Source organism: Prosopis cineraria, unplaced genomic scaffold (assembly GCF_029017545.1).
Source record: "Prosopis cineraria cultivar Desert tree isolate PC_DT_omini unplaced genomic scaffold, ASM2901754v1 PC2, whole genome shotgun sequence".
NCBI classification, from domain to species: Eukaryota; Viridiplantae; Streptophyta; class Magnoliopsida; order Fabales; family Fabaceae; genus Prosopis; species Prosopis cineraria.
In genome coordinates, this window is record NW_026555333.1 from 9,413,012 (window position 1) to 9,436,050 (window position 23,039).

At 32.3% G+C, this 23,039-nt stretch overlaps 1 protein-coding gene across 5 annotated transcripts; it reads right to left on the reverse strand.

Annotated features, from left to right (window-relative positions):
- Positions 1 to 262: 262 nt before the first annotated feature.
- Positions 263 to 17,324, reverse strand: LOC129302406 (CSC1-like protein RXW8). Of its 5 annotated transcripts, XM_054941269.1 has the most exons (13): positions 16,667 to 17,308; positions 15,300 to 15,807; positions 14,368 to 14,514; positions 11,993 to 12,056; positions 11,646 to 11,855; positions 10,435 to 10,617; positions 8,924 to 8,958; positions 8,660 to 8,806; positions 7,576 to 7,852; positions 2,191 to 2,469; positions 1,290 to 1,523; positions 1,009 to 1,186; positions 263 to 926 (listed from the first exon to the last, which is right to left on the reverse strand). In XM_054941269.1, the coding sequence occupies exons 2-13, from the start codon at positions 15,575 to 15,577 to the stop codon at positions 904 to 906; spliced, it is 2,055 nt and encodes a 684-aa protein (XP_054797244.1). In that variant the 5' UTR covers positions 15,578 to 15,807; positions 16,667 to 17,308; the 3' UTR covers positions 263 to 903. The 5 variants fall into 5 exon arrangements, with proteins under 5 accessions (XP_054797244.1, XP_054797243.1, XP_054797242.1 ...); XM_054941268.1 differs by having other exon boundaries at positions 2,191 to 2,373; positions 8,660 to 8,958; positions 16,667 to 17,311; XM_054941267.1 differs by having other exon boundaries at positions 8,660 to 8,958; positions 16,667 to 17,303.
- Between the last annotated feature and the right edge of the window lie 5,715 nt (positions 17,325 to 23,039).

Genomic DNA, 23,039 nt, shown 5'->3' on the forward strand with positions numbered 1-23,039 from the left:
TGAACCATCTAGATCGCTTGAATTGTTGGTTCTCCCAATTTTACTCAGTTCTTAGGCAGTTCAAGGGCGGTTCTCCCTTCCTCGATTGTGCATCATTTTCGGACCGAATACCTAGCCAGTTCCTAGTTGAACTAACTGAACCGTCTGTTCCGATTCTCATAATTATGAATTTACTTGATATTTCGACCATGATTGAGTAACCATAGTGAAGAACTTTGATATTGTGATTGTGTAGTATTTGAATTCACCAGGAAGATCAAGATCTTAGCAAAAGTGCAGACGGAGAATATTATTCATACAAATTAAAATTCTCACACCTAAACGATCTTTATAAGCGCATTTGGAATAATATTTACGTACAACAATACATTTTTGACCAACTAAGTACAATCATACATTAACGGTGACTTCTTGTTAAAACAACAAAAAATGGTTGACCCAAAAAAAAAATGAAAAAGAGCAGCAACATAACTAGAATTTGTCTCCCTGTGTTGAGCTTAAGGCCCTTCATTTACATATGTCGGCGTGACGCAACATAAAGCAGCCTTCCTCACTACTATACTGATGAATAATATTTACAGCGAAAGAATTTTGTACATTCTGCAAGCTATAGAACCTAAGTATTAAGAGGAAGCACACGGTGGAGATGGATGCGATATGATTACTGGGACGCAGAACTTACCTACGGCAAAATCTATTTCCCGCTTTTTTCCTTTCACTAGTGTAAGTGTCTTGAGATGGTATTTACCATGACTGACACAGAAGCTTGACGACTTGATGCACCCACCTTAGCGGGCATGGCACGGCAACTCCCAGCATTTAAGGGCGAGAAAAAAAGAAACTCATTAATTCCCATCAATTACTGAAATTGCCGTGGCTGGACTGCCATGTACTGGTCATGATTCATCGTTTTGGCTGTGGGTTGCCTGAAATGAGAAAAGAATTGAGTCCTTGTGTTGGAGATAAGAGGGTGAATCCCGAATCACTGGATGTGCAGATGAGACAAACCTGTCTCCGAAGTTTCTGAAACCTGATTTGACCCCTCCAAGTCCTGGCCACGCGTATTAGTGGAAAAATCAGAGTCAGGCGTTGCCGAAGTAAACTGGCAGTAGGCTGCATGCAACTGATCATATATTTCTTCCATCTTTCCAGCATGCTCATCTCTCCTATCCATGTCAATAAGAACCTAGAAAACAAACTGCATATCAAATTCAAATGGGAGAAACAAAGAGAGACAAGAAGGAAGACTCAGGGAGATAGATAGATAAACAGATATAGAGTGTTTCAACCTGAGTTGAATTGTCCTTGAATATTGGGAGAAATCGCTGCCTACAGTACTCGTGAAATAGAATAGTAAGAATCAGCAAAGGAACGGTAAATCCGGATGCAACAGTTGAGCGTTTCATGCCAAACACCCCAAGAGCAACTATTTGAGTGAAGATCAATGCAAACACTGTTGTGTTATGAGCAATGGGCCAAAACTCTCCGCCACTATCATATTTTGTAACATACACGTTGATAAGCTGAAAAAACGAAAATAAATGAAACAGAACATCACTAATGATGGCCCGCTTACAGTCCTGGTACAAGCATTTCTCCACCATTGATTTCTTTCCAATAGCAAGAAACTATTGAGGCCCGATTGCATAGAATATAAGTGTAGATATAGATCCCAAGAGATAAAAATAGAAAAATCAGGTTCTACTCACATAGAGGCTAACAAAAATCAAGTTGCTGTTTTCAATCCATAGAATTTCTAGTTTCTGGAGTTGCCAATTGAACTTTAACATAAAAGGTCCAAAAAAACAGTAGCTGCAAACAATTGGCAAGTCTTAGACCGCTCTTTTCTGATAGAAGGGAGAGAAAGTTTAGATCCCATGTGCTACGTGGGCCACACGCAACATTGATTCTCAGTTCTCATCTTCCTTTTCCAATTATGTATAGTCTCATAATTAATAAATTTATGGACAAAAAAAGTTGCATGCACTATGTAGCCAGCACATTAGCCAGAAAATATGTCCAGACAATCACCACGGAGAATAAGGGTGTTGTGCATGTCTAAGTCCATACGAGACATTGATTATATATTTTTCTTTTACCCAGTACATGATTTTACATTATAAGAAACAGATATAAGCTCGAAGAACTCCATGAAGGATCAAGAAGACAAAATCTGATAGAAGTACTAACCTGGTTTTTGTAAACAAGGTAACCAAGGAAGAAGTAAATCAGTAAGAAGGGTATTATTAGGGGTGCTAGAATAGAACAGGTGAACCCGAGGAATGCAAACAGTAAAATCCTTGGGGTTTCGGTATGGTATGGAAAAGATGGAGGGCCCATCAGTGAATCATCCTTACATCTGAGTATATATCTCTGGAACCAAATCAAGAAGAGAGAACAAATTTGGATAAGTTCACTTGCCAAACTTGCCCAACCAGATGATAAAACATAGGTTATGAAGAAGGTGGCCTGGATTTCAAACAAAAAAAAAAAAAAAACACTGTAAGGGGAATATATACATTTTTTTATTTTTAAACTCTACTCATAAGCAGGGATGAAGCAACCAAGAATATAACAACAACAAACTTTATCCTACTAGGTGAAGTCAATTACATGGATTGTAGAATGCCTTTGTACTTTATCATTTACCAAGCTTTTAGGAATGTTATTAATTAAAAGATCACGGCCAACAATTTCTATAAGTTTTCTTTTTTGACCTTCCTCTATCCTTCTTAACAGGACTTAAAGTTATCCGTTCCACTCTCTTCATCGATGCCTCCAGTGATCTTTGTATATGTTCAAACTATCTTAAACAATTCATTTTTCTCTCAATAGATACTACGCCCACTTTTCCTCCCATATTCTCATTTCGAATTCTATTTTTACATGTATGCATGCAAATTCATTTCAACATTCTCATCTCTACCACTCCAACATCATGCTCTTGTTATCCTGTTAAAGCCTAACATTTATTACCATATAACATAACTATTTTTATAACAATTCAATGAAACTTCCATTTAAGTTTATTAGCTACCTTTCGATCGCAAATAACTTTTTTAACCTTTCTCCAATTAAACCACCCAACTTATATCCTATGTGCAACATCCCCATCAATTTCCCCTACATTGAATAATAGCTCCCAAATATCTAAACTTTTTCACTTTAATATAATCTGATCTCTCAATTTCACTTGAAGTATACGAAGTAAACAAGAATGCTCCAAGTAAAATAGGATTTTATTTATTTTATTTTGATAGAGAGGAACTCCACCTTTGTTTTATAGCCAGTCCCAAGTCTAGATAAAAGAGGAGGGTTGTGTTTGGCCCTCAATAGCCAACATAAAATTTTGTTGAATCACATGTGAGTATAGACAATAGACGTTTTTGTGCTAATGCTAGGTCATTGCCCGTAAGTAACGCGCTACATGGCTAAAGTGCAATGATAATTGAGTTAAGGCCACTGCATTGACGCCCGGATGTAGTGTTAAATGAGCAAGGGCTACCGCGTTATTATGGACAAGCGCAGCTAAAAAAGTTAGTCCATGTGAGCAAGATCAGACTTGGTACTTAGAATGTTGGGACCTTGACTGGTAAATCTATAGAGGTGGTAGGAGTTATGATTCAGAGAAAAATATTGTGTGCCTATAGGAGACTAAATGGGCAAATGAACAAGCTAAAGATATTCAAGGTTTCAAACTTTGGTACACTGGGAAAATAAACACACACAATGGGGTGAGTATTATTGTCGATAAGGAGTGGAAGAAAAACGTGGTAGAACTTAACAGAATTGAAGATAAAATTATTTCCTTACAATTGATTATCGAACGAGAGATTATCAATATCGTCAGCGCTTATGCACCTCAAGTTGGGACAGAAGCCAGTCTTAAAGAATTATTTTGGGAAAACTTGGAGGGGTTGATTGAAAGCATATCATATAATGAAAAGACCTTTATTGGAGGAGAGTTTAATAAACATGTTGAGAAGGAGGCAGGTCATATACGAGGGTGCATAGTGGTTTGGGTTTTAGGGAACCAAATAATGAAGGACAACATATCCTGAATTTCTCTTTGGCGTATGATTTCATGATTGCTAATATCTTTTTCAAAAAGAGGGATGACCATCTCATCACTTATAAAAGCAGAGCTTCAAGGTCACAAATTGATTTCTTTTTAATAAAGAACACGGAACTATAAGGCAATTCTTAGAAATATTGTTACGACACAACACAAGTTCCTTGTCCTTGATGTATGTATTATGAGTAAAAACCAAAAGCGTCGACAAATAATAACTTCAAAGATTAGGTGGTGACAATTAAAAAGTGAAAAGAGAGAAATCTTCAAAAGAAATCTCTTGGCCGAAGGAATTTGGGAGTGTCAAGGAAGTGCTAATACCATGTGGGAAGACTTGGTTGCCAAAGAAGTTTTGGGAGAATCAAGAGATTTTGGTCCGAGAGATAAGAAGTCTTGGTGGTGGAATGATAGCGTAAAAAATCAAGTATAAAAAGAAGTGTTTCAAAGCCACTCATTTGTACAATAATGATGGAAATTGAGAAAAGTATCGTATAGCTAAAAGGGAAACTAAGAGGATCGTGAGTGAAGCTCATTCTAAAGCATTTGAAGAGTTTTATAATGCTCTTGGAATAAAGGATGGAGAACATAAAATTTATAAAATTGCTAAGAGTAAGAAAAGAAAATCAAGAGATTTAAAACAAGTAAGGTATATTACGGATGAAGAGGAAAATATTTTGGTCACAGATAACGATATTAAAAATAGATGGGAGACATACTTTTCTAAGCTTTTCAATGATGATGGGGGGTCATCAATTAGCTTAGAAGATTTAGTAACTTCTGATTATCGAAGAATACGAGCTTGAAAAATGAGAGAAGCTCTTAAGAAAATGACAAATGGTAGAGCCAATGAATCTGATTGTATCCCTATTGAAATGTGGAAATGTTTGGGTGAATAAGGAGTGTAGTGGTTAACTAAGTTATTTAATGAGATCTTACAATCTAAGAGAATGCTGGACAATTGAAGGAGAAGCATCTTAGTTCCTATTCATAAAAATAAAGGAGATATTCAGAATTATGCTAACTACAGAAGGATTAAACTTATGGGTCATACTATGAAAGAGTGATTGAGTATAGGTTGATATTGAAAATTGAGATTTCAAAGAATCAGTTTAGCTTCATGCCATGGAGAGCGATACAGAAGTGATTTATCTACTAAGGGGATTAATGAAAAAGTATCAACGTAAAGGCAAAGATTTACATATGATTTTCATTAATTCAGAAAAAGCTTATGATCATGTATCGAAAGGAGTACTTTGGAAGGCTTTGAAAAAAAAAGGTGTCCAGGTTGCCTGTATTCGAGCTATACAAGATATGTATGAGGGAGCAACAACTAGTATAAGAATGTTTGGTGGTGAAACAAAAGATTTTCCTATAAAGATTGGATTACATCAAGGATCATCTTTGAGTCCTTATTTGTTTGATCTAGTGTTAGATGTTTTGACTGAGCATATTCAAGAGAAAATTCCTAAATGCATGCTTTTTGCGGATGATATAGTTTTTATTGCAGACAGAAGAGAAGAGATAAATTGTAAACTTGAGTTATGGAGGAAGACATTAGAGTCAAAAGATTTCCGCCTGAGTAGGAGTAAAACAAAATATTTACATTGTAATTTTGATAAGGGGTCAGCAAGTAGTAACTTGGAAGTGAAATTGGGTTATCAGACCATACTTCAAGTGAAAAAGTTTAGATATTTGGAAACAATTATTCAATAAAATAGAGACATTGATGAAGATATTACACATAGAATATAAGCTGGGTGGTTTAATTGAAAAAAGGTAAAAGAGTTATTTGCGATCGTAAGGTACCTAATAAGCTTAAAGGAAAGTTTTATCGAACTGTTATAAGATCAGCAATTTTATATGGTAGTGAATGTTAAACTTTGGCGGGGCAGCAAGAGCATAAAATTGAAGCAACAAAGATGGAAATGTTGATATGGGTGCATGAATATATACGTAAAGACAAAATTCGAAATGAGTGAATATAAAAAAACTGGGTGTGGCACCTATTGAAGAAAAAATGGTAAAAAAATTGTTTAAGGTGATTCGCACATATACAAAGAACACAAAAAGCACCTTTGAGGAGAGTGAAATAGATGACTTTGAGCCCCGTCAAGAAGGGTAGAGGAAGACCGAAGAGAACATTTTTGAAGGTTGTTAAGCGAGACCTTTTGATTAATAATATTCTTAAAAACTTAATAATGATAGAGTAAAATGGCGTCATGTAATCCATATAGCCAACCCCACCTAATGAAATAAGGCTTCTTGTTGTTGTTATTGTTGTATTTTGACGGAGAGGATTTTATATTTAATGCTGAATTGGTAGGTATGAAAGCATGGTATCTCAACAAAACCTATTTTACTTGACATCATATGGTCTATGCAGCACATTAGAAATCCGTAACATTAGTTACTTAAAAAATTAGTTGATGTAAGCATATTGTCAAAAATTGATAGAAATCCTAGTACTAATAATTATTGTAATCATTAGCTGACCCTAGGAACTTGGTACATCTATTTTATATGTTAAAATAAATCCCTAGTTGTTAGGGATTAGTCTCACCAATTAGTTTTGTTTCCTAAACTAACATTCCTTTGTATAAATAAATGCCTGCATTTTGATTCTTCCATGAAACAAGATATTAGAACATTTTGTTAACGAATCAGAGACCTAAGGTTTTCCCCCTATATTTTGTCGCCTTCGTTGCCATATTCCCACATATTTCCAATACTTTATAGTCCTCATTGCTATTGGACATGATTTTACCTTTGTTTTTAGACCTTATTTGATCCAATCGACTTAAAAACCATCACCATGTGATTTGGAATTGTCATCTACCCTAAATTAGGAAAATTTATCATTAACTTCATCGTTATTTTTATTTGAATACATAATTTTAATTGGTTTGGATTTGTTAGATTATTTCCTATCTATTAGATTTTCCTATTTTTATAATTCTTCTTGCTTGGAGCTCAAGTTTTTAGGTTGCTAAGAGCTCTATAAACACAGTTAGTATTATTCTCGTTTTAGGCCTTTGTGATGAATGATATTGGGCGTTTTGAAATTCTTTACAACTCAATTTTGTCTAATCTCTACCTCCTTTCTTGCTGTGTCCCATCTCTCCCTCCCTTCTCTTCCCCTTTCCATTCCCCTTCCCTGTCCTACATCACCATGCATGGCCTTCTACAGTTGACCCTAGGAATTAGGCATGTGTCCACAAATCAGCCCTTGATTGTTAAAGACTTGTCTAACCAATTAATTGTTTCCTAGAGTAGCATTTCCATTTGTCTACAGATACCCTTGTATTTTGATACTTCAATAAAACAAGATATTCAGACATTAGGTCAAAAGCAATTTAAACAGTGTTGCTCAATTCTTCATACTCTAGTGCATAAATGATTTCTATTAAAATCAAAAGGATACAGTAAATCGTGCATCAACATGTATAAATCTACGTAACAATGCCTTTTTGAACAGATATAATCAAGGAATCTTGATATATCACCTGCGCTGGCACTTCTTTGGCAAGTTGTTCAGGTAGGTTCGTTATCCTGTTAAAGACTGAGAGCTGGCTGATAACAGACCCGGTGAAAACATTAACAAAAAACACGTTCCAGATCAAGAAGAACAAAACTTTGTAGCATGCACTTTTCTTCCTTCTGCTACGTGAAATAGACCCCTCAATTGCTGAGAATAGCATCATCGTTGGAGGAACAACATACAGAAACAAAATCAAAATCACACTTGGTAGGTATCCAGTTACTATCTGGCCCACATATTTCCTGCATTAAAATAAAGGGTCAATTTGCAATGAATGTGTAGCATTTAAAATTTTAAATTTTAATAAATTAGCCAGCATTCCACGATCCAATTGTCAGTTATAATCGTTAAAGTTTAGCATAATTCCTATTTTAACAAGAGAATGTACTTTTCACAGTGAAATTTACAGCACCTAACATTATTAGATGTCAAAGTTATTAAAAAAAAAAAAGATGCAGATTAGAATATTAACAACAATTTAAAAAGTGTGTATACTGACACCACCATTGCGAACTGTGGCATACATGGTCACAAGCTTGGCTTAATAAATGTGAGATTAAAACCTACTCGCTTACAATTATAAGCTTGCACCCTAGTTGAGTCTCGTTGCAGGATGCAAACTTGCAATTGTAAGCTTTGCATGGTGATTTTGTAGATTATGCAAGTGTGTTGGGACAGAAAAAGGGATGAGAGAGGAAATAGGAACGGGAAAGCTCTCTCCTAGAAATATGAGAAGTTTTCTTCCTTACAGAGCTACTTTGCCATCTACCAAGTATGATAAAAATACCTTCCCTCACATTTTCCCTTTCTCCACAATTTTTCTATGTACCAACCACACCATTAAAGTAATCTTACTGTGAAGGAAGACATGCTGGCTCGCAAAGGAGAACTAGAAATTTCTTGCCTAGTACTAATGCACCTTGGTTGTTAAGCATTGTTTTATTAAGTCTCACATACAATGGAATTCCTATGTCTTCTTATTCCTTCAAAAATGAGCTATATTACAAGTAATAAAAATCCACAGCATTTTCCCCCATGAATTATCTTACTTTTCAAGTATCCCTTTCAGAAAAGGGAGTGATTCCTGAAGATGATCCAGTTGAGTCAAGCCTTGCACGAATGTGACAGGAATAAGGAACATGAGCATGAAGACGACAGAAGCCACAAGTATTGCTATCTTACGGATCCAAAGTTGCCTATAAGGTATGCAAAGGTTTGACCAGTAAATATCATGTGGTTCAGGAGCTCGGTCGGTAACCCACAACATTGGATTTGATGTTTGAAGAATTTGTGAAGCCACAAGAGCAGCATACCGAGTTTTAAAGAACACAAAAGCAGCTGCACACTCCTGCAATTGAGACCCCAGCTTAAATTGCAAAATGGAGGATATACAAAATTCTTAGTATCACATAACCTGTCTTTCGATATACATACATATCTATGACTACACAATGAGATTTTTTTTTTTTTGAAAAAAAAAACCTGCATTTCATTGCATAACAAATAATAAAAACATTATTTGTAGTGGAAAACAAACAATGACAATGACTCAATGATAGGAAGAAGAGATAAAGCCCATTGTAATGGGCAACGAGGGGAAAAAAATTAATCTGTCAAGCATTGATGTAACTGTAGTTTGACAAAATTTCAAATCTATGTCGCTAATACACATACGAAATATGACAAATTGCATGTCCTGGCGTCCACAAATTGAATTTGACAAGTTTACAACAATGGTTACCAAACTAGCACAAATCCTATGCTGAAACTCAAACCTACAAACACCCGCAGATAAAAAAGAATCATATCTCAAATATCTTCTACTGTAATACAGCTATGCCAGAATCAGATCTTCTCACAAGGGAATAACATGACATAACCATGTAAGAAGGTAATAAAGGCAGACTACATGGGATCCACATACTTTGTGGAGTTCGTCATTTAAATAGACCCCCCACTTGTGTAGGTCTCATACATTTTGTCTGTGTCTATCTCCATTTATATAACAGCGTCATGTTAATCTTTCACATGAGAAAATTCAAATACAACCCTTACTTTTGAAGGCGCATTCAGCTAGTACACCTTGTTCCACTAGGAATACAGATTTTTTCCCCAAAAGTAAAAACCATCTCCATGCATCTCATCCTAACATTAAAGATAAAAATACCAATGCAGCTCCATTAATTATTTTTTCTTCCTTTAAGATGCAAACTAGGAACTTCTATCCATTCACATTAAAAGGTAATAATCATGTCTAACAAACTAAAATGTCAACTTTCATAGTAAGTTGTAAGTATATCATTTAAATATGAATTCTTATATTCCAAATATAATCTTCAGCAAAATATTATGCATGTTTTTATATGAAATTATCAGTTGATTTTGATCACATAGCTTTTTATGTTTTTAAGGATGGTAGTTCAATACTTCAATGTCAGATAATATGGGGAAAAACTCTTACAAATTAATATCGATGAGACATAATTTTTACTGGAAGTTAGGCAAAAATTAACATGCATGTAAACTCACTTTCTAAAATATTGTTACTTCAAAATTAAAATAATTAAATAAAAAACTAAAAGCAATGAGATGTTATAAAATATGGAATAACTTCCCAACATTCTCTTCTTTATACTTATAGCCACCTCTCTTTCATAATTAAAGTTATATAATTAGAAATTAAGTAGCTACTCTAGTTTCCAACAATTAAAACAATTTATTTTTCTTTGCAAAAATATTGTATTTTCTTTGGGGCATTTTATAGCAGAGGCAACAAAAAGTCTCAAACACAAAAACGAAAGACTAATCCAGCCAGAAAATGCACCTTTTTTCTTTCATCTATATTCACGTCATCATAGGCTGTTCTCCCATGTATGCTGCCTATCTCATTAGAAATCATCTTGAAAGAGTTTCTAGGCCCTCCACAGAAGCATTGCGGAAGATGAGGCTTACATCTCTGATCAAATGAACTACCCTTTATTGATTTATACATCAGCTCTGCATCATCCTGGAGTTTTTTATTTTTTTCGGGAGGAGGGATTAATAAGCATAAACAGCAGTTATGGTACCAAGAAGAATTCCAGAAAACCCAATACTTGACACAGACTGTAAGATAAATCAGGAAGCATAGAATCCAATATCTTTATAACCACAATCAAGATACAAAAAAGAGAAGGGCTGTTTTAGATAGAATTAAAACACATCAAACAGTTATAGAGTCCACATTAACATACTGCATTCTCCACATTCATTAAATGGACCATGGCACAATATATAGTATGAAAATCCACAAATAGCATCAACAAAAGCCAAAAATATTTAGCATACTGGCATGTGACCCTTACACCTGAGTGCTATGTAGCAAAAGATTTATGAATTTTCTATGACCTGAAAAAAAAAATCCAGTATATATATATAAGGAGGATACAGAGGATTTGCAAGTTGCTTTCAAAGAAAAAATGATACAAGAAAATCTCATACCAGGCCTTATAAAGCGCAAAAACCAAGCATGTCACAGAACACTGAAAAGCATAATTACTAATTACTAATTACTAATTTCTGTAAAGAGCCCTCATATTATTTCTATCCAACTTGAACCAAGTTACAGCCACAAACAATCTGTTGAATAAGCACATAACAACAGTTATGACCACACTCATGATGATGATATAGGCTAAGAGGGAAGCATATGTTACATACTTACATTAATATATAAAGTTGGAAACAAAAGCACAACGCTGAAAATCACATCACTTAAAAAGAGGGGGTTGAGAAACAGGGGGAATGACAGTAAAGTTCCAGAAGAGGGAATTAATGACAATTAGGTTCCCAACAAAGTTTTCTGAAAAATGAGTTGCATATATTGATTCAAATAGTTGCAAACAGAATCTCAATTACAAACTGAGAGATATACTTAAAATTTAAATATCTTATTTATAATTGAAACTCTAGAATTTGTAATTATTTGAATCGATATTTCAACTTACTAGAAAATTTTATCAGGAACCTAACTATCATTCTCCTCAAGAAATATACCTTCAATTTCTGCACAGTTCCAGACTTATAAATCATTTGGTGCGACAAATATGTTGATTCATGATAATTTGAGAAAAATTTTCTCACAGTTTCATAGTATGAAACTTCTGGGTACCACGGAATTCCTCGCACAACAATTGCAAAGTGACTTGGATTTGGAGGTGACCCAATAATATGCACTAGCCTCAAATTAGTAATGGCCTTGAATTCCTGACATAATATGTCAGTTGATCAGTCATATTTAGAAAAGAAAAGAAAAGAAGACAAAAAAACTGTGAAGGGTAGGGCCATTCTGACAAAAACAAGACGACAGAGAAGATAATATTGCAGGTAAGTAAACTCCTTACAAAATAACTAAGAGCGCAAGCAGCAATAGTTATGATGTATAATGCCAGACAATGCGCCCAAAGCCTGATATCAAACAAAAGAAGAACATCAACTTATGAGAAACAATTTAATATGTAAAGAATAAATAGTTTAGTTAGTTGGGGGTTAGTTAGTTAGATTCTGTTAGAATAAAGGGATGAAGGAGCCTATATAAGGGATCCTAACTGTAGTCAGATATTATGCAAAATTGAAAATACAGAAACACAGTCCAGTTCTCCCTATCCTCCGTTTCCCTTTCTCTCTCGTCTCTTATCTCTTCCTCCCCCCCCCCAGGGTTTTCTCTTCTTTCTTCCTCTTCTCTTTCACTCCTCTCTTTCTCTCTTTCTCTTCTTTCAACCATATCAGTGGTATCCAGAGCCAGTCTTTCCTTCCCTCTGTATGCTAGAAATGCATTCCCAAGCTGCATTCAAGAAGACGACAGATCAGAATGATGCAAGACTTTGTATCTTGGAGAATCAACTCCAAGCCCTCACTGCCCAAATAGCTCAACTTGTTGGATATTTTGATGAATCCTACAATGATAGAGGATCCTCTTCCAAAGACATAGGCGCCAACCATCAACCCAGAACAGAATTTCCAAGATTCCAACGAGATAACATTCTTGGGTGGGCTTTTGAAGTGCGAATATTATTTTCACTTGGATGAAACACCAGATTCTTGGAAGGTTAATGTGGCAAGTATTCACCTAGACAAGGAGGTATTTACGTGGCGTTAATCTTTCCAGCAAATGCAACGAGGTGAACAGCTTTCTTGGGAAGACTATGTGGAAGCCTTAAAGACGTATGTAGCAGGACTAGACAAGAACTCTACTGCTCAAGATCATATCTTGAAGCCTCTATCACTGCAAGAAGCTCGGAGCATCACACAAGTGCACGATTGCAATCTTCAAAGAGCGGAAGACACATGTAAAGTCCAGAGGGCAACAGGTCTTAATTTTTGTGATGGGTTTTAGAAATCTTTGTTGGGTTCGGACAGGTGGAAAGGACTGAAAAATACACCTGGTGATGGTGGGTCTCAACATGTTGAGGATAAAAGCATCCTTTCCCCTAAAATACATTCTTTTTATTTGAAAACTGGTCCTACTTCCCCTGTTTCTTCAAGTGCAGAGGCTGCTTCTTCAAAAACTAACTTGAAAATCACGAAAAAGTTGAACCAGAAAAAGCAGAGCACAGAGCCTGAAATATTTGTCTTTTCTGTCATTAAAAGTGCCGCAAAGATGGGTTTTCCCTTGGGTTCCCATGCTTGGATAATTTTTAAGATGAAATGTCAAAATCCCACCCGCCATACAGGTGGCATTTTCAGAAGCAAAAGCTGAATCAATTTCCTTTAATAGGCTTAAAGGAGCTTCACAATTGGGCTGCTCATGTTGGGCTGTACAAGGTGATAGGGATGTTAGAGAAAATATTAAATAAAACGGCTGGATGGAAGCAAGGCTGATTATCACCGGAATATTAGTTCAATGGAGAAACTTGCCAAATAAAGAAGCAACTTAGACGTCTGGTTTTAATTTTCAGAGGCAGTTTCCAGACTTTCCCATCTCTGACCCTCAAGGTCATGGGTTTTTGAGGGGAGGGTATTGATATGTAAGAATAAAGAATAAATAGTTTAGTTAGTTGAGGGTTGGTTAGTTAGATTCTGTTAGAATAAAGGGATGAAGGAGCCTATATAAGGGATCCTAGGTGTGGCCAAATATTATGCAAAATTGAAAATATAGAAACATAGTCCAGTTCTCCCTATTCTCTATTTCCCTTTCTCTCTCGTCTCTTATCTCTTCCTCTCTCCCCCCCCCCCGGTCTTCTCTTCTTTCTTCCTCTTCTCTTTCACTCCTCCGTTTCTCTCTTTCTCTTCTTTCAACCATATCCCATTTTTTGCCTGTGCATTCCTGAATTAAGACATTTATTTTTGACATATGAGCACCTAAAATTGAAACAGAAAGGTAGGACATTTGACTAAGTCATGTCACAGTTTTCCACTATTGTAACTTCCCAACCACTGCACTAACGCAGATCTATATAGCTTTTAGGATTAATGGATGTTTTTACTCTTTGTAACTGTCTACTAGTATAATTAGATAAACAGGAATTAGCTTTCATTTGAAGGAATGAATTTATATTCATACGCCACTAAAAGTAATCCCAGCATGAAGGAAGTAAAACTAAATAATCAGTTAAAGAAAAAGAGGAAAATGGACAAGGAAAGATCCCCATGTAGCTTCGAAATCATCATTTTTTGAAACATCAAGAGATCTTATTTGTTTATTCCATTCAACCATAACCTTCTCAAACTAAACTAACATAATTAAGACTATATTTGAGGGATAAAAGATAGTGAATACCATTTTGAGCCTTCTTTAACATTCTCAATGGAAAATACTTCCAGTGGCTCAAAAGAAATATCCTTGTGTTTTCCTTCCTGGCCATAGTAATTTACTGGAAGCACCAGAACAGTGCAGATGATAGCCGCAATGGAAAAAACTCTAAGACTGAAGAAAATAGTAGCATTGACAGTAAGTACTGCTGCAAACTGAACAGTGAGAACTCTTTGTACAATATATTTACGATGACCTATATGGAATAACAACTGTTTTCTAGTAACATGAGAATGGTACTCAAAGTAAACTCATAACAACTCAGATATGAAAATAGCACGAAGTTGGCCACGTTTACCATATTTCAAAGGCAAATATAAAAATTTCCAGAAGAACCAATTGCAAAATCAGTCAAAACACAACTAAAAAGTTCTTTTAACTAGCCAAGGACTTGTCTTGTCATAACATTTTATTAGATTTTTCAGAACTTGCATTAAAACAAGACTTATGCATCAGTCTCTGTTCCTGGACAGTTTCAACATTTAGATTCTTTTTAACTCAGAGGCACAAACAACATTTTTCATGAGGAATTGTTTAAAAATAAATAAATGGTTGCGTGACATGATTAACAAATCAGGAAAACTAACAAGGATGTCATCTGATGCATAACTAAAGACAAATATTATTATACATATAGCCCTGATATTACTATTTCGTGTTACCAAGCAAATGCACTGAAAAAGTGGACTGAAAAACACGGAAACATTTCATAAAAGTGAGCATCAAACTATCTTCTTTCTGTGACTCAAATATCTTCACTAAGGTGGCACCCGTGGATGTTATTTCAATTTTCAGAAATTATCAGTTGATAAAAGTGAAATACCACCACACAGTAAATATTTCATGCCAGATGCCAAAAATGAAATTGCTAAAATTACGTTTTAAAAGGATTAAACAACCTGAATACAACTATCCTGATAAAAACCACAGCATCCAAGCCACCAACAGCCAATAATTCATCTTCAGTTGTATGCCATGCTTTCAATATCCAGCTAGGGGAAGGAACAAATCTTTCCAAGCAGAGATCAGTGCGTCTTGACCGTTTAGAGGCCAGCCTCCGTCCAAAGTATACATTAACATTGCCAGGCTGTTTTCTTAATATCGAATAAAGTGAAAGAAGCACCGCACAGATGCCAATATTAATTCCAGCAGAAGTAAAAAGAGCAACAATTTTCATCTTTGTCCACTATATTGGCAACCTTGACACATATCTTTACACAGAAAGAATGACATATGACGTCCAAGCCATGCTCATCACCTAAAGAATATATGTATAGTTCAACTGATATCTCAAAAATGGCTTTCTTCAGAGAAGTTCAAGTATTGCAGCATGGAAAATTTGTCATTATAGTAAACCAGATTTTCTGACTATACTCTCTGTGATTTTCACCTTGAATCAACAAGCACCTGTGCGAATGAACAAAAGGTTGAATAGTCATGATCATGGAGACACCTAAGACCAGATACACTTGCTCCTTTGAATAACTTACAAAACGTAATTTCCATCATTTCAATTTCCAACTATATGATGAAGAATTTATCATATTGATCGTACATGCTAAACCAAATATAAAATGGTTGTTGATAAGTCATTAGTAATTTCTTGAATAACTCATATTGTGCATTACCGTGAAATATTATGAGCATTATCTAATATGAATGAATATGAACTTTTCTAAGCCAATAGATAGTTTACATTGAAATTAAAAGTGTAACGTTTACTGATCCTGAGAACGCATGTCCGCTAAGAGCATTGGTTTGTTGTGAAAATGAAGCAAGTAATCTTTATCAGAGGACGCTGCACGAACTGTTTATGATAAATAGAAAAGTACTACAAGTTTGTCCACATAAAAAAGGTGCATGACTTGGAAGTTTTAACACTGACGATTTAAGCAACATCTGATGGGCAAGATTTGTTCCTCTCACCTTACATTTGTGAGGATGTGTAGCTATAGCTACAGACACACACATTTCATACAGATAAGAAAAAATAGTGAAGCTTAAAAACATGTAAGCAAGAATCACTTGCTTTGGAATTCGAACTGGATACCATAAATAAAACTGCTGATTAATAGAACAAGCACATCATAATAGAAAATCTCGATAAACGATAACGTGAATGTAAACGCAACGAACCAAATCCAGACAATATCACGTGAAAAAATGAAAAATCCAAAAAGAAAATTGCGGAATTGCGGAATGAACAATAATGTTTAATGCAACCAAAAATAAAAAGAGGAAGAAGAAAGTGAAATAGCAGCAGTACCCGGGCACGAACGAAAAAGCAGCCGGTGCAGAGTAAATAATATCGAGACGATCCAAAATGAGTAAAGATCAATGAGCAATGGCAGTCTTATATGAATGCGAAAATATAGAAGAAGAAGGGGCCAGGGTGGGCTCAAAACTTGTACGCCATTGCCGCGCGTTGCTTAAACTTGATAGGCACGCATGAGATTGATTAGAAGGCAATGAACAGAATCGAAACCCTAAATTTTGGTGCGAAGGTGTGAGGGTTTTCCTGTATAAACTCCACCGAGAATGTGCAAGAGGGGAAATCGCAGCAATTAAGCACCAGTGCAATGCAATATCCCGTTGCCGACCGCCAAACCGCAATTAGTTAAAAGCGGGACAGAGATATTATTCATTCCATGAGAGGCCACGTTTTTTTTATTCGCTCATCATTATCATTACAGTTGAAAGGAATTGAAAGAAAGAGCGGGAATTAATTACGGGGAATATATTAAGAACCCGCATTAACTATTGAGTGTCGCAGTGTATGAGAAAAAATAAAATAGCGTCCACGTGGCGGACAGCGAAGAGAGGGCGGAATCCATGACGCAGAAAGGGAACCGCCGAAACGGGCGATAAAACATGAAGCGTTACTGATACGCAGCATCACCGCGGAGCAAGTATGAAGACAGCCAATTCTTGGCAACATGAACGTGATGTTGCCAAGTCATCTTCGTGGTTTCCTTCTGCTGGCACTCCAAAATATCGTGGATTTCCATTCTCTGCTGGTACTATGCCTTCCGGCTGTTTAAGTGATCGTTTGAGTTTTAGATGGATATAATTAATTAATTATAACAAAATTTGTTTGAATATTATTTTTTAAAAAATTAATTTTTAATATAATTAAAAATATTTGAATAATTTAGGCAGAATTAATTTTAATTATATAAGGATATTATTTTTTAAAATTAAATTATTAATACACTTGTATCTAATATTATTAAATTTGTTAAATTTTATTTAAGTAAAATATATTATTTAAATTACATATCTGATTAATTATAACAACTTAAATTATATTAATATTAACAATTTAATTTATGTAAATAAATAATTCAATATATCTTAGTTTAAATAAATTTAATAAAAGAAAAAATTTAATTTTTTAAATACTAAATATCAATTTTATAATAATTAATGAAGATGATAATATATAAATTGATCTTTAATGACATGTTTATATCGAATATGTTCAGCATTGCCCTAAAATTTTGACAACATAAAAAATATAATAATATAACAAATGATATAAAATCTCTCTCTCGAACCTTTGCAACAATCTTTATAATGACATAAATTTTAAATTAAATTAAATTATTTTTTCCTATCAATTAATATTTTATTTGAATTATTTTATAGTAAGCGTTAAGTAAAAGATAGTGGTTAATAAAAACTTATGCTAGTAACTTTTTGTAAGATTAAAGTTTAAATTTTATTAAAAAAAAGGAAAATAAGACAGTTTGGTTTTATGTTTATTAAATGTTGTGCCATTCTTATAATTTTTACTTGAGCCTTTCTTTATAATTTTTCTACATGCTTTTTCATCAGCTTTTCTTATTCTCCTCCCTTCTCTTTCAGACGCAGAAGCTAAAAAAGACAGGAAAAAATCTATTTTTCTCTCAACAACTGATTAATTAAAAAATTGATGTTTGGGTATTTTTTTGATTAATCAATTTTTTACAATTTTTCAACTGAAAAAAATTGATAATTTTTTTAATCCAAACACGCTGTAAGAAGTAGATGTTAATTGGTGGATGGGCTGCTCATTTACACAGTGCTTTTCTTTTTAAAAAAATAAATTTAATTAATGGATGATTTTGTTAAAATATATATATATATATATATATAATTGTGGATCCATGATAAAAAAAAGTGGGTGTGAGACATATATTTGTAATTTTTAAAAATTTAAACTAGGTGTAAAAAATAATAAAATTTTTATATTTTAAAAGATCATATAAGATTTATGGTAAAAATTGATGGTCAATATAAAATTTTTAGTAAAAATAATAGGTGTTAGACATGTAAAAAATTACGGCAAAAAAGCAAGTGTGAGACCTATAATTAAATTGTTAATTAATTTAAGAAAATTTATGTTTTTTAAAAAGTAGTTAATGGATGATTTTGTTAAAAAAAAATAATATGTGAAGATATATAGTTGTGGGACTCATGGTTAAAAAAAATAAATGTGAGATCTACCATTAAAAAAATATTATCTAAACCATGTTATCTCTGTAACTGTTAGTTATGGAGATATTTTGGAAATTAAAAAAATGAAGTTATTTCTTAAATTTTAATTTTTAAGGGACAACACATTATAAAATAAAACAAGTTATTATTTATGTTTTAATATGTATGAACAAAAAAAATTAAAATAAAGTATTCTTTAGATTTTTAATTTACACAAATAATAAATTATAGAGTAAAATACATTGGTATGCCTTTTGTTTTGTTAAAATTATAAAAAATTATTCTTTATTTTTAAAACTTACATTTAAATCTTATTTTTAAAACTATTAAGAATATTATGTTAAATATTTTAAAATATTTACTTTTTTATTTGTATTTATGTTGAAAATTTTAAATTATTAATTTACCTTTATAATCTATTCATCTATCCTCTTGCTTCTTAATTTAAGAAACTTCAAACAATTTTTGGCCAAAAAAGAAACCTTAAACAATTAAGTATGACAACAATTTAAAAATATTTATGAAAATTATAAAATTTAAATCAACATAAACATAAATTTTATTTACTAATCTATCTCTTGTTTCATTTTTTTTGCAAATACATCTTTGAAATATTATTTTAGTAAAATTACTTCATTTATTAAAAAATATAAGGAATTTTACTTTTTTAAGGGGTTAGATATTAAAAAATATAACACATTATGTAATTATTATTTTTTTAAATGCCCCTCATAAATAAATTATTTGATATTTATTTTAAGTAAAACACCCTATTGAATATAGATAAATATAAAAAATGATGTTGATTTGAAAATAAGTAATTATTTTATTAGGAGTGAGAGTTGGTTAAAAATACTTTAAATTTTTAAAAGGAGGGAGTATGAATTTAATTTATAAAAAATACTAAATAAATCAGTTTGCTTGACTAATAAATTTGAAATACGAATATAAATTTAAAGAATGTATTAAGAATGGTATTTTAATTTAACATGTATGAGATAAATGAAAATAAAAATTTAAAAGTAGAAGGTATATTTAAATTTTATTACTATTAACTATTTATTTTAAGAAAGATTAATGTAGATTTTAAAAATGAAAAATATTTTTTTAATTGAGATGAAATGGAGGGGAATGAAGTATTTTACTTTAAGAATGCGTTTAAAAATTTAAAATTAAATGGAAAAGAATTATCATTAATAGAGTGGAATATAGTGGAGTATAGTGGAGTGGGATAAAGCAAAACTTTTTATTGTTTGAGTTTTATGATGGAAATGAATGATTTTATATGAGCATTGTTTGAAATTTATCATAAAATGGATAGAACGGAATTGATTAAGAGGTATTTCTTTTAATATTACCCATATGACTAAATTTAAAAATAATAACAATACCCATTAAATAATTATAATATTGTCGAACAAAAAATAATAATAATTAAAATTAATGGTCAAACAGGATATGAATAATTAAGAATAAAAGAGAAAGTAAGCACTAGAATCACTCAAACAAATATGCCTTTTGTAAAGAGGAAAATACAACATCGTTGTAGCGTCAGAGAGGGCGCGCGAGAGAGCAAGAGAGAGAGAGAGAGAGTAATGGCAGAAAGTAGAGTTGTGCATTATGCCTCATCTGCCCAACCTCGCTTGAAACATTCGAGTACATTAGGCTAGGCATCAACAGGAGTCAAACCCTACATTGCTCAAACATATGCAAGTTTTTTTTATTTTTTGTAAATGATATTTATTTTATGAAATTAGTTTTTGTTGAAAGTTATAAATTATATTATTTTTATGATCTTTTAATATTTTTTATCATTACAATTTTTTAAATCTCTTTCAAAATTCAAAATTTACTTTAACTTATCATTATGTAAAAATAATTAGCAATTGCTGTTCATTTAAACTTTAAAAAAATTACTTTTGATTCTAATGTTAGTTTTATGAAGAATATATTTTAAATAATAATAATATTTTAAGGAAAACTTTTTTATATATTTTTTAAAAGATACTTGTAAAAATATTTTCAGATCAATCGAGCCAACCTAGTGCCTGATTACACATTGAGCTGGGCACTAGGAAGGGGCGATACTTGACTTGACCCTACCTATGTGCAGCTCTAGTGAGAAGCGAGAGATGGTTGAAGAATGAAAAAAAATATAATTTTTTTTATTATGATAAAAGGTTATGGGTGATTTTATCAATGAAATAATTATATTATTTGACTCCATCTTTAATTCCTTCAATTTGAGGGGACAAAAAAATTGAGTTATGAATGGCAAATCCTCTTTAAAGAAAACTCACCAACAATGGCTTAGCCTTACACTCCATTTCCTCCAAAAAAATATCTCACATGTAGTGGAAGAATGCTAATATAATTTTTTAATATTAATTATTAATTATATTTTTTAAAACTAAAACAATCACGTGCATTGCATGTGATATAAATCTAGTTAATTGATTAAATCAGTGGTCAAAAATTTTATCATATAATATTTAAAAATTATTAAATCTTAAATTTTTAAAAAGAACAACATATGTTGTGAATATTTTTTTTGCATCATGTTTTATTTTGGTATATTTCTAATAAATATTTTAATCATGAAATTTGTTTTAATTTTTTAAGAAAAACATATCTTGATAATTCCTAAATAGCAATAAATTGAGACATTTATTGAGCTAAGTAAACTTGAGATGGGACACTCGCCCAATCCAAAACTTGATTTAAATGGTGAATTATGATAATAAATCAATTTAATGGCTTATATTTTAGAGTTTTTAAAAAATATTTTTAACTGATATTATTAAAGTTAAATCAGATAACTCCAATGTAATGGATTTTTGGGTTGAATTCACCTAGCAGATAACAGAGACGCTTGTAACCTGCACGCCTGCACCCCTAAAGGGAGAAGAATCAAGTTGATTTCGATACGATCATACAAACTGTGCAAATAAACCTGCACAATGAAAAGCTTTTCTCGTCATTTTTATTAACTTTAATTTATCATTTGACATTTTTTCATGCAGCAAACAATTTGCATTATTTTATTTTATTTCCATGAAAGGAGTAAAGAAAATGTTCAAATAAGGACAAAATACTTAATATTTATTTTTTATTCGTGATATTTAAATTCAATATCTCATCGCATATCTTTGGTTTAATCTGTTGCAACTTGCAACCAAATCGAAAGGAAGGAATACGCGCAGTCTTCTTAAAAATCACTGCCTGCGTCTAGCTTTCTCTGCTGTTTTCTGACCAGTGGTTTTTTCTGATTTTTGGATTCCCATTTGTTCTCTCTTCCTCCCAAGAGCATTTATACTCTTCAGCTGTGAAACACTAATATTTTAAATTGATTCATATATTCGTATTCATATTGTATTCGATATTAACATTCATCAATACTATTTTGATACGTATTTGTAAAGTATCAAAATATTTTTTTAATTTAAAATTTTAATTTTTGATATGCATTTGATATTTTTAAATTGCGAGTCAATACTAAAAGAAAATTTTGTGAAATTAAATTTTATTAAATATCATGATATTAAATTTTTTATTATGAATGTCTTTTTTATTTTCTTTTAAAGTTAAATATTAGATTTAAAATAAATAAATTTTTGATATAATAAAAGAATAAAGATTACATTTTTCTTAAGTTATAAATCCTAAGCAAGTTATAGGTGGAACAAGATATATATATATATATCTATATATATGAAGCTATCATTTTTTCAAATAATTTGATGAGGAGTTTTTGATACTATACTACTGGTAGGCAATTAGGTGTTGATATGATAGAAGTATAATTAATAATTATGATTTATATTGCGTGTTAGTTTGAATATTTTTTAAATTGAAATCATATTTTTAATGTTTTCATGATGTGTGTGCATGCGTGTTGAAAACATATCATATCCTATATTTTAAAAAAAGTATCAATATATCAAACACATATTGTATTTGATACTAGTATGATAGGTCACGTTGAGTGAAGGGTGCAAATGCACCTCCCTACTTGAAAAAATTACAAATGAAGTATATAAAATATAACTTTACAACCTCTATTTTTAATATCACCTTTTGAATTAAATAAAAATATATAGACTAAAAAACTTATTAAATATATAATATTTAATGATCAATATAATATATGAAGAGCATAT

Coding starts and splice junctions, on each gene's coding strand:
- LOC129302406 (XM_054941267.1), bottom strand. CDS start 15,577: ATGAAAATTGTTGCTCTTTTTACTTCTGCTGGAATTAATATTGGCATC. Junction 14,515..15,299: donor ATCAGGATAGTTGTATTCAG/GTTGTTTAATCC, acceptor TATTTTCTTCAG/TCTTAGAGTTTTTTCCATTG. Junction 927..1,008: donor TTCAGAAACTTCGGAGACAG/GTTTGTCTCATC, acceptor TTCTCATTTCAG/GCAACCCACAGCCAAAACGA.